The following is a 12,032-nucleotide window of genomic DNA, read 5'->3' as shown; positions in this document are numbered from 1 at the left end:
CACCTTAGAGACTAACAAATTTATTAGAGCATAAGCTTTCGTGGGAGTGGGTTGTAGCCCACGAAAGCTTATGCTCTAATAAATTTGTTAGTCTCTAAGGTGCCACAAGTACTCCTGTTCTTTTTTGTAGTGTGTTGATTTGCTTTTGATCAGACATCAGACAATGACTGTGGTTAATAATTTTTCATTTAAAGGAGGCCCCACCATTGAAGGGTTCTGGGCACTTAATAAAATATAACTGAAAGTGAGACCTAAAGGCATGGCAGCAAGAAGCAGCACCATCTAGTGCTCAGGATGGGATTGGAACCAGCTTGAGTAAAGGTAGCTGAATAGACACTGCAGTGTGGGCCAATGGAGACGATTTCTTGCAGACCACGACTTGGAAAGTAGCAATTCAGCATAGGAACACAGGCAGGCTCAGGTTGTGTTTAGCTTGCACATAAAAGGACCTGCAATTGACAAAAGCTAAGCAGATCTCAGACATTATTCCCAGGCCAAGACGTTATCTTAAAAGGGACAGCAGTCCAAGCTGTAAGGCCGTTCTAAAGCAAGTTTTCCCAGGCTCAGTGTGTGTGTGACTCCTGGCAGAATATCTTTATAGCCACTGCAATCCTCTTTTCCTGCACACACACATCAGGGCGATGGGTCACAGGAGACACATTACACCTTCACTTGCTATGAGGAGAAAAATCTATCTAGCTTCTCCAAAGACAAAGCTGTTACTAATGATACAGAAGGGCTGCTACATATCAGCACATGCTCTGAACCATTGGAGGCTTGAGCAAGGGCTAAAACCAAAGCTCGAAAAAGGTCCTGTAACATGCCATGACCCCACTGCAGGCACAGCAGCATTCGAAGCTACTGGCAGCTCTCCCACTCTCCGTCCCCAAAATGTGAATGCAGAGCACCAGGACATGCAAGCAAGGAAAGAAGGCATCTGCTGGCTCTCAGCTCCTGCTGGAGCGTAGGATCAGCCTCCCACCTTGGTTTATTGGTTCATGGGGTGAAGGAGGCTGCCCCACCCCAAACTCCTTATGCCCCAGCATAGCAGAGAATCCAGGTGAGCAATTCCCACTGTGACACACTCTTGCTGTTACTCATTGGCACCCCCTGCAGTTTTGCCTGGTCACACACAGATTGCTGGGGTGGACACCTTACCTCCAGGCACCATACAGCTGAAACAAGAGTGCAAGCTACAAGTGGATTTTAAGAAACTCCCTAAGGGTCACAACCTCAGAATTATTATCTGCACTGCCATAGGACATAGAGCCGTGCTGAGATCAGACCCCTGTAGTGCTGGGCTCTCTAAAGACACACAGGAAGGCTGGTCCCTGCCCTAAAGAGCTTATGATCTTAATATAGAAGACGACAAAGGGTGGAAGGAAGGGATGAAATGTACAGGCAGAGTGAGAGTGAGAAATGGGTGGCAAGCAGCCTATTGCCTCCACACTGTGATTGGTTAGGAAGACAGGAGGGGTTGAGTTAACATGAACAAGAGTGTTAACCTGCCCTTGGCCCCCTTCTGGATGGATACGAGTCTGTGGTAAATGGGCCCAAATCCTGGATCCCACATACTTCCGAGCCCCTTGGGTCCAGTGGTCACTGCTCCTAGTTCTGGTTCTCTCAGGTCTCCTCCCATGCTCACTCCATGTTTGCCCCTGTTCTTGGGCAATGGGAGCCTACAGTCTGGCCACCTTAGGAACCAATGCCACAGCCCTTTAGAGCCACCAGTCACTTACGCATGTTCCGCAGAGTCCACCTGGCTGTGGAAGCTCTGATTTCTCATTTAACCCTTTCAGGAACAATATGGCAGGCAAGCAAGTAATCCAGGCTCAACAAAGGAATATCTTAACCACAGCCACTTTTCTCTAAAAGCACTAGGGAATTACAGATCTTTTAAAAATAAAGTCCTGACGGCAACCTCTCAGCCTGATCTCAGTCTTTCTGTAAGTCAGCGTCCTTAAGCGAGTCAGAGTCTCTTCTGCTTTCACTCCCTCCAGCAACTCCTGCTTACATGTGGCAGTAGAAAAGCCCCTGGCTTAGATCTGTCTGTCCCATTTCTGCCCACGTGCTGTTGCAGGGGAACTGCAGCTTTTTGTGTAGGGAGCTCATGGTTCTTGTGGATGGGCCAGTAGCTGAGACACAATCAGAGTTGAACCCCCTTTATGGCTTTCACTGAAGATCTTCTTTGAGATGTCCCCCATTCTTCAGCGCACCCTGTAGACACAGAACTTGTCAGAACAAGGCTGTTTTTTTCCAACACACCCTGGATGGTTTAATTGAGCATGGAGGTTACAGTGTAAAATGGAAGGTTACCATCAAAATGGAGTTTGCAATTTGACACAAACACCCCCCCCCCAGTCTGTCACCCAAGGTCAGGGCCGGCTCCAGGCACCAGCCTGGCAAGCAGGTGCTTGGGGCGGCCACTCCGGAGAGGGGCGGCACATCCAGCTATTCGGCGGCAATTCGGCGGCCGGTCCCTCCCTCCTGCTCGGAGCGAAGGACCTCCCGCCGAATTGTCGCCGCAGATCAAGATCGCGGCTTTTTTTTTTTTTTTGGCTGCTTGGGGCGGCCAAACCCTGGAGCCGGCCCTGCCGGGGCTCCGCTCCCTCTGGGGCTATCCTGCCCTGTCTCCTCAGCCTCCTGCCAGGGCGGTTCCCCAGCTCTGCCCTCCCATGTCCCGGCTGGTCCTAGAAGTAGGAGCCCTGGCTGGAGGGACCCTGGGCTGAGGCACGCCCAGGAGTCCCGCTGCTTACCCGACCCTGCCAGCTGCTTACCCAACCCTGCCAGCGCAGACTGGCTGAAGGCGAGGGGGGAGCGGGCGGAGTCAGCACTGGTCGGGGGGAGCCCAGGCCTGGGGCTGTAGGGGGTGGGGTGGGGTGGAGAGCCCAGGGCTGGGGCAGCAGAGGGTGCAGGTGAGGGAGGGCATTAGTGGTGGGGAGGACAGCCACAAATTTTTTTGCTTGGGGCGGCAAAACACCTAGAGCCGGCCCTGCCCAAGGTAGTGGAAAAGAGGGACATTTGGGAGAGATGAAGAGAATGGAGGGAAGGGTGGGAGGTAGAGGATGGGGGCTGGCCATGGAGTGACAGATAGGGAGAGAGGTAGGGTGTGAAGGGCAGAGCAAACAGCCAATCAGCAGATGGCACATGTCCTGCAAACTGAAGAAGGCAGAGTCTGACTACATCAGCCATGGTCAGGGGTTTATGAAAGCTGCTCCAGCCAGGGGCAGCAGGGGAAGTGTCTCTGCTTTTCGGAAGACATTTGGGCTTGGTGCCCCGGGGAGTGTTCCTTCCTCCTCGATCTGATCTGGGGTACACTCACTCTGCTGGTCACACTGCTGTCTCCATGCAGATCAAAAGGTCAAGATCATGACATACTAAGTGAGAACACTGGCCAGTGTCGCTGAGCTTTAGTCTGGGGGTTTCTTCCAGCCCAGAGTGATAAATATGCTCCCAGGGGGCCATGCATACAACCCCCTGAACTCCCCTGCTTCACCCTGCTCCACCGGGAACCCCTTACACTGCCCAAAGGAATCAATCCCATGCACCGAGTGCGGAACAGAATACCCTGCCTGGAGAAGCACATTAAAGCCATGGCACGTCTACACTTGTGTCTATAGGCTGTGCAAACCAGCCATGGGGGAGGGTGGGTGAGCAGCAATGGGTATCAGCCCCTCAGGAGGAACTGATAGTAACTGGAACTGCCATAAATCAGGCTGAGCAGAGCACAGGGCTTTCAGCACTAAAATATTCCTCAGACCTGCCAGCCACAGGGAGGGCATTGGGGGACTGATCCTGCAAACACCAGTGCTCAGAAGTAATTCTTACTGGGATATCTCCATTGAAGCCAGTGTGGCCAGTGACATACATAGAGACCCTGTACGAGTGTGTGTCGGATCAGGCCGACAATTTAGAGTATGGCTGATTATGGGTCCCCTAGTTTTACTGCTTCCTGTTTGGAACCATAAAAAAAGCCCAGTGTCACACAAACACATGCCCAGAAAAGCAGAGACAGTTGTCAACACTGGGCTTCTGGAGTTAATTGAACTGCAGGCAGCAATTCTGATTTCCTGCTGTAATTAGAACATTGAATTATTTTTGAATGGCGGCATTAAATATTTTTTTCCCTCTATTTATTTTAATTAAAGCCTGATGAGGCAGGGACTGGGGAGGAAAGGACGAGATGACTTCATGTGTCTTGTTCTGCTGGGCCACACATGGCTCTGTGATTTCAGGTTTGTTGGTAACGTTCATCGTGCCATGACAAAAGAAAAGCTAATGTCTCCCAACCTATGGCCTGATCGTCTTTAGTCATACGCACCAGCCCTCACTCACTCAAGGCACAAAAGTCTGTCCATGGTGCTGCACTGCGCGCTGAACTCCGGGAGGCAATGTGGCAGACACAGATGGAAGCCCTCCTGGGGAGCATTTGCAACACCCTGCATATAGAGGGGGCAGCATCCTTGCTGCTCTGCCTGGCCCGTTCACCCTGTTCCCCCCATTTTTGGGCATACAGTGCTTGCGGGAACAGGGTCTCTTGTGGCTCTGGTGGCTTCAGTAGAGCTACTCACTTGAGTAATGGCTTCTAATAAGAATAACGATGGCAGAATTGGGCCCATAATCTTTTATATCTGCTGTGAAAGTCATGCCACAAAACATGGAATTTAATTTGAGCAAATCACAGTAATTCCATGGCTACATTTTCTTTTTAAAAGGATTGCCAAAGTCCTTGTGGTTTTGAAGATAACCTTCCAAACATGTGGCAAGTGTAACTGACGCACTGATGTCTGTCTGAGTCTGCAGGCAGCCTGAAACAACAGCTCTAAAGGAGAGATATGAACTTCTCCATTCACCTCAAGGTGCTGTTAACTCTGTTGCCACTGAGTTTCAATGTAAATAGCAATGTTATTAACTATCACATTAGCAGAAAGGCCTGGCCAGTGTATTGATTCATCATGGTTGGATGCAGCGGGGGACATTGGGGTGGGAGGCAACGTAGCGGTTGGTTACCATCAGGGGCTGTTCAGAGGCCTGAGGTACTTTTGCCCCATCCTCCCCATAGCCAAGCACCTCAACTGCCTCCTCAGCCCCATTTTTATATGCCTTCCTTGGTCCCAACAGTTCCTTACCCTCCACCCTATGACAACCTCTAAGGTAAGCATTGCCAACACAGAGATCTCTGCCCCACTGAAAATGGAACATTTGGGGACAGCTTAAAATCAGTTGAACTTAGCAGGGAAATCAATATCCCAAGGGACTCTGGGGAGACACTATCATTCAGATTCCATTGCTAGTGCTGACTGTGCCTGATTCTGCAGAGGAACTTCCAGCCTGTGTCAGACTGCTGCAGAAACCAGGAGGCCTGGCAGCTGAGCTTAGAGCCAGCTTGCCACAGGGCATTAAAGTATCATTTCCTGCCAGATCAGAGGCTGGAAGCAGTCATTATTCTAGCAAAGCTCCCCCTGATCTCTGGAGAGACCAGGCCTTACATTTCTAAGCGTATTATACTCTATTAGATGCTTCCAGCATTGCTTACAGCATTTTACCATCCTTGTGTGCTCTTGTAACCCAGGCTAACACTGGCTTTGTCTCCCACCACTGCCTAGATTTGAGGCAGCTACTGCCTCCATGGTTTAAGTCTGTTACTGCCTCCATGCTAACAGAGCTGGTCCTTCACCTCCAGCAGTAGTAGTTTACTCTTTTAGATCCAGAGATCCTGGGTTCAGTCCTAAGATCCCTGTAAGCTGCACGGCCATGCAGCAGCCTATTAAGTGCCGCACAGGCGCATAGGGAACCCTCCCGGCTGGGACCAGCCACGGCCTGGGGAGAGGCGCCCCTCCCCCAGCCCCAACTCAGCCCCAGACCAGACCTGCCATGGCCGGGGAAGGGGAGCCTATCCCACAGCCCCAGCCCCAGAGCTGCCGAGGCAGGGAGAGGCGCCTTTCCCTCCCAGCCCAGGTGCTGCTGTGGGGAGAGAGAGCTGGGGGGAATCCTCTCTCCCTACCATAGCCCTGGGGCAGCCTTCACCCCAAACCCCTCATCCCTGGCCCTACCCCAGAGTCCACACCCCCAGCTGGAGCCCTCACCCCCCCCTCACCCCAACCCTCTGCCCAAGCCCTGAGCCCCCTCCCACACTCCGAACCCCTCGGCCCCACCCTCACCACATGAATTTTGTTATGTGCACCAGTGGTTGTAGCAGTGGCAGTTGGGCCTAGTAGTCAGTGCGGTGGCAGTCAGCCCAGGAAATGGAGCTAGAGGTCAGACCCAGAATCAGGAGTCAAGAGCAGAGTCAAAACAAGGCAAGCATAGGACTGGGAGCAGGGCTGGAGCAGGCTGAGGCTGGTGGAGTCTGTCACCACTATCAGACAGGGGAGAGTCCCAAGGGCAGACTGAACAGGTGCTATGGCTCCTGTGAGGCTTATACACCTGCCCTCCAGTCACCAGACCAGCTCCTGGCTTGTGGATTGACTGAGCCTAGCACAGGAATGACTCACCCACTGCATGTAGCTTAATCAGGCTCTAGCTCAGGGACTCCTCATGCAGCCAGCCTTCTGCCTGCCAGGGAGTGGGTCACTGAGCCACCCCCCCAGCTCTCTAACTCTCCTTTGGCTGGAGAGTAGCTTCACAGCCTCTCTCATGTCCCTAGTTAACCCTCCCCCCAGCCGCATTGTACAGCTTGGAGAGGGACTCAATGAAACATGAATAATACTAAGTGCCCATCATTAGCTCTTGTTACTCAGCAGAAAATCAATACAGGCTCTGTTACAATACGGGACATGCTGTTACTACCGGCCCTGTGTTTTGAGGACACTGCTACAGCAGCCTGCAGCATAGAAAAGCTGATAAAGGCCGAGCAGCAGTTCTGGGAACTAGGCTACTGCAGGCCTGGCTATTAATCACACAGTTCTTTGCAGGTGGCTTGTGCCAGAAAGACTTTATGAAGCCTCAGCGTTTCCTTGTGGACCAGGTAAGACAAAGCTTCCACCCTTCCGCTGTACCAGACACTGGGTTTCTGCAGACGCCTGGTGGCAGCAATATTATCAGTAACGATAACATACTCTGCTCTTGGATTTCTTTCTTTAAAAAATTCTCCCCTCCAGTCACATGCACAAAAAAAACTTTAACACACACAGATTGCCCTTGTTATCCCAAGATCCCAAACTCCACTATGAAGAGTGAGTATTGTTTTCCTTGCAAGTGTATAACCCTCATCTTACAATAGGGAAACTGAGTCACAGGGTGAAGTTCCCCCGGTCACACAGCTTAACTGGGTCAGAGCTGGGGACTGAACCCAGATGCCCTGACACTAACACCTAGACTTTAGCCATATGATCATCCATCCTTCCTCTCATTTACAGCATCCTTTAAAGAGCTGTGCACAGCTGGCAGATAACTGCCGACAACCAAAGCCATTTCAAATAGCACAAACAAAACAATGACATCTCGGGCCAAACACAGCCTGTGGCAGGTGTGGTGCAAGTAGGATATGGACAGCTCCAGGCCACATCCACCAATGATGTAAGTGCCAAGTGACACTCTGCGGATGTGCATTAGCTAAATATAGACTTTTCAATAGCCTCATCACCATGCTGTCTGAGCAGCTCACAAATATTAATGGCCATAGTCTCACAGCACCCCACTAGGTAGGGAAGCTTTATACAAATTTTCCACAAGCTGAGCAGAGGTACAGAAAAGTTAAGCGATCCACCCAAGATGTCTTTAGTAACAGCAGGTCCCAGTCTAGTGCCTTAAACACAAGGCCACCCTTCCCCTGTGTGCAGGCTAACAAGCTTCCTGACCAACAGCAGTCTTTCTCCCAAAAGATCCCAAATCACTTTGCAAGCTAGCCACACGGATTGCCACACGAAATGCAGCCACTTTTAGGCTGAAACAGGACAGCTGTTTAATAGGGCACAGTAACACCATCTAACAGTTCAAGGCAGGAAGTGAAAAAATAACCTCTTACCCCAGTTGAATTTGCAGGACAAATGGAGAGCTGCCAAAAGCTGAAATTCAGCCAGGACAACAGGGTTAATACTGATTGCTACTCTGATAAAGATGCTGTGAGATCTTTAATAACCAAGCTTTGCTTTTATGGCTCATGTGAAAGGCACGTCCCAGGCAGTACAAAGATAAAAGGTTTAGAAAAATCTGACCTGGGAGGAAAAGTTAAAAAGACTGGACATGTTTAGCCTTGAGAAAAGACGACTGAAGGGGGACCTGAGAACAGTCTTCAAATATGCTAAAGGCTGTTGTAAAGAGGACAGTGATCAATGGTTCTCCATGCCCACTGAAGATAGGACAAGACGTAATAAGCATAATCTGCAGCGAGGGAGAATTAGGGTAGATATTAGAAAAAAAAATTTCTAACTATGAGGAAAGGTAAGCATTGGAATAGGCTTCCAGGGGAGGTTGTGAAATTCCAATCACTGGAGGTTAAGAACAGATTAGACAACACTCGTCAGGGAAAGCCTGCTCTAGGTTTACTTGGTTCTGCTTTTGTGCAGGGGGGCAGGATTAGATGACCTTGTGAGAGCCTTTCCAGCCCTATGTTCTCTGAGTCTATGATAGCACCACGCTGGGGAACTGGTTAGAGGAAGGAATGCCAGGTACTAATTGCTACCTCACTTCCTGGAGGTCTCCCAGCTCCCATGCAAATAATGACCCAGTCCCCACCCCCATTTGGGGTGTGGGAATACAGCCGGTGCAGTGTGGTACAGCCTGTCTATGTGTTACTCACATGAGTATTTATGACAGACAGTGGTGAGGGAGCAGAAAGTGTCCTACTCTTCCAGGAAACTTCTAGTCAGTCAACTAGAATGCTGTCACGGTGGCATATTCCGATGGCCTGGCTGCCGCAGTAACTGAAAGGTTTTCAGCATCGTCTGTCTCCCATACTCTGCCTGATACTGTGACAAGAGGAGTTTAGATAGAACATGGGCCGTGGAAGTCCTGTTGGGTTAGATAGCAGGAGCAAGGCCCCCGACACACTGTTAAAAGCACATCTGCCTCCAGTGCTAATGCACAACTGCTTGTACCCTGCCTTGGGAGAGCCAGTCCATTTAGATGTAACTGTATTAGGCTGTAGTTTGTTGAGATACAATAGCAGCAGCAGCACCGTGGGGAAACAGAACACCAAGGAAGGAGACAGATAATCCATGCTGGGGAGATGGACAATGTGAACGGTAAAGCAAGCAACCCACCAGCACATGTGAACCACTGCTAGAGAGTGCACTGACAACCTCAGACACCTTCCTTGGCTCCCCATTCCTTCCAGGAGCTCATTCATAGCTCCCTCCACATACTAGCTCCAGCCAACCTTATGGGCTCATCTATCTCCTTTCTCTCTCCTCTTGCAGTGACCTCAGTTTCACTGCTATTGGTGCAAGAGCTTGCTCCTCTGCAGCTCCTGCCATCTGCAACAGCGTCCCTGAAGCTCTCAAATGCATTTCAAATTCCAGCAGAAGGCATCCTTGTCTGTGTCTCTAAATTGCTCTACCCTCTTCCTTGCATCCATCTCTGTAACTGCATTGCTGAGCTCTGGAAAGCCTTTTGGGATAGTGCCCATATAATAGATGTGAGACAAAATAAAGCTGTAAAAGGGAAGATTCTCTCTTCCAAAAGATACAAAAAGGCACAGGATTTCCAGCTGCAGGTAGCATGCAGGACACAGGGGACAAATGTCAGTCACATACTGCCCCTGGAGACACCTGTGAGATGACGTTATAAGGACTCGACCTGGATAACAGAATGACTGACAATAACCCTTAACCCAGAGTCTTAAGGCTATGATTTTCAAATGGTCCCTTTGAACATCCCAGTCTAAATGACTATGAACCACTTATGGGTCCTTCTTCCAAAATTAACCTACAGGTTAAAAAAATACTGTATACTGGAATCAGATAAAAACATTGTAAATTTATTTTCATGGGATCAGTGCAAACTTTGAAAAGCCAAGTTCTTCCTTCCAACAACCTGGTAAATCTGTGACAGAGCAGAATGCGTCCCTAAATATACCTAGAGCTATCAAATCAGTCTATGGTAAGTGATTACGTGGCAGATAAGACTAGGTCTGACCTGCTCTACAACAGAATCAGATGGTTGGATACTGTGCACATGGCATCAGACCTCTCAGAACAGAAATGTGCCTGGCTGGTCAGTTACTGTGTTAAATGGCGGTTGTGAGCAGGACCATGTCAAGTATGAAGGAAAAGGAAATGCTGGCCTACCTGGGGCAATTTCAAAGAGGTGTTTCCCTGGTTCCTCAGGCTGAGGGGTCAGCTCGCTCACCTGATTGCCTTGCAGTGGAATGAAACCCTGTAATGGACACAGAAATACCAGTGAAGGGGGAAAGGCCTTGAGGAAAGCAGGGACGGGATGATAACACAGAACAGGGTTTTGCAGATTTAGACCCCCCTCTCCCACTGATAATCTCTCTTTTCCACCCCACCCTTTTCTTTCTGGTCTCTCCCTCCTTCTCTCGGTCTGCTTGTCTAACACTTGCCTCCTCTGTCCTTTCCCACAATCTGGCCACTGTTGATGCAAGAGTCTTCTCCTTTCCCTCAACTGATATTTCTTACTGAGCCCCAGCATGTTCAGTGCTCTACAATCAGAGAAGGAAACACTTGCCACTCCAAGGATCTCTATTTCTGACATCAGCACTACCTCTGCCATTGGGAAACAGCCTTCCTGTATCTCCCTGTCTGCTCATGCCATCTCTTATTAGTCTAGTCTGAAAACATCTGTTCTCCTTAATTTCTCTCTCACTTTGATTATGGTCTAAAAGCCAAACTTCTCATTCGCAGCTGGCTAAGGTTACGCACCAACATCCATATTTAGGTACCCAATAAGTGGCCAGATTTTCAGAGGTGCTGCACACCCAATAGCTCTCACTGGCTTTCACGCTGCAGAGGGAGGCATTTGAAGTGGATCAGCTGATCCAAATTCCCTTGGACTGTGGAGGAATTTGAATCCTGGTCCAAACTCCTCTCTTCAGTCCCAAAAATCCCAGGCTGTATCTCGAGAGAGGGCTGAGCCACTCCATTTGCTTCCATGTCCAAATGCCCCCAGAGTTTATGGCTGTCTGCAGCTGGGGGCACTGATGGTCCAATGCTATATTTGGATTTGCCAGAAAGGCCTTTAGAGTGATGTCACAGCCATCCACCATCTCCCAGTGGTGCACAGCTTGGCCTCCCATTACCATGGAGAGGAAAGTCCCTCCCCTTATTATGGGCCGGGAGAGGAAGCAGCACTTCCCTTTAAAGTCCTGCTATGGGAGACCAGAGAGAGCTGGCTAAAAAGTTCTCAGTTCAGGTTCTTCGGAATCTATGTGAGGTGAAGAGGGGAATGGCTGGCCAGAGGGGCTGGCAGACGAGAAAGGGAGTGAGGGGCAGATGGGCCACATGGAGGTCCTGTCCCCAATGAGCCCACCTGCCTTTGCAGGAAGCTGTTTGTGGCCCAGTGACAATTTTTTCCACTACAACATCCAGATTCCAAATGAGAACGCTGAGCAGCACAATGTTCACCCTGCAGTCATCATTTATATTCATGCACACAGTTGTTATCGGCTTTCAAATCATTTTAACAATAGGCAAACCCGAGAGACAATGGAGCGTGTATAATATACAATGCTGGTAATCAAAATCAATCCCAATTAGATTCTCCATCTGCTTCCAAGTTTGTGTTATTCGAGTAACACAATTCTGGTATTTGATGGGGATGAGAGAATCCAGAATTTCTATTAAAGGAATAAAATCTGCCATGTGACCTTTGCATTCTTCCTTGGGTAGCTGGGAAGACAGTAAATTAATTTTTTCATTTATGTTATTGCATAATTTTTTCTCTAGCGTTGCCTCTTGGAATAATGTCTTTTGCACAGTTGCTTTCTTTGGAGAAATTACTGTAATAAACCAAGGAGCCAGCTGGTATTAAATGTAAATGAATTAAGCTTTTAGTCTTTTCTTTGAGTGTATAATGTTGAAATTACCAGACATAAATTACAGAAGCAGCAATTCTTGAGCTGGAAAATATTG

At 49.3% G+C, this 12,032-nt stretch overlaps 1 protein-coding gene across 1 annotated transcript in view; it reads right to left on the bottom strand.

Moving 5' to 3' along the window:
• The window catches only part of ARHGAP22 (Rho GTPase activating protein 22), a 246,096-nt gene that overhangs the window by 177,055 nt on the left and 57,009 nt on the right, over positions 1-12,032 (bottom strand). Inside the window, exon 3 of the mRNA XM_024210355.1 lies at positions 10,230-10,317. Within this exon, the coding sequence (XP_024066123.1) occupies positions 10,230-10,317 (88 nt within the window). The remainder of the gene's footprint in view (positions 1-10,229; positions 10,318-12,032) is intronic.

The sequence above is a fragment of the Terrapene carolina genome, unplaced genomic scaffold (genome assembly GCF_002925995.2).
Source record: "Terrapene carolina triunguis isolate 2854851 unplaced genomic scaffold, T_m_triunguis-2.0 Scaffold402, whole genome shotgun sequence".
In the NCBI taxonomy this organism is placed as follows: Eukaryota; Metazoa; Chordata; order Testudines; family Emydidae; genus Terrapene; species Terrapene triunguis.
This window is presented reverse-complemented; position numbering and strand designations above follow the sequence as displayed.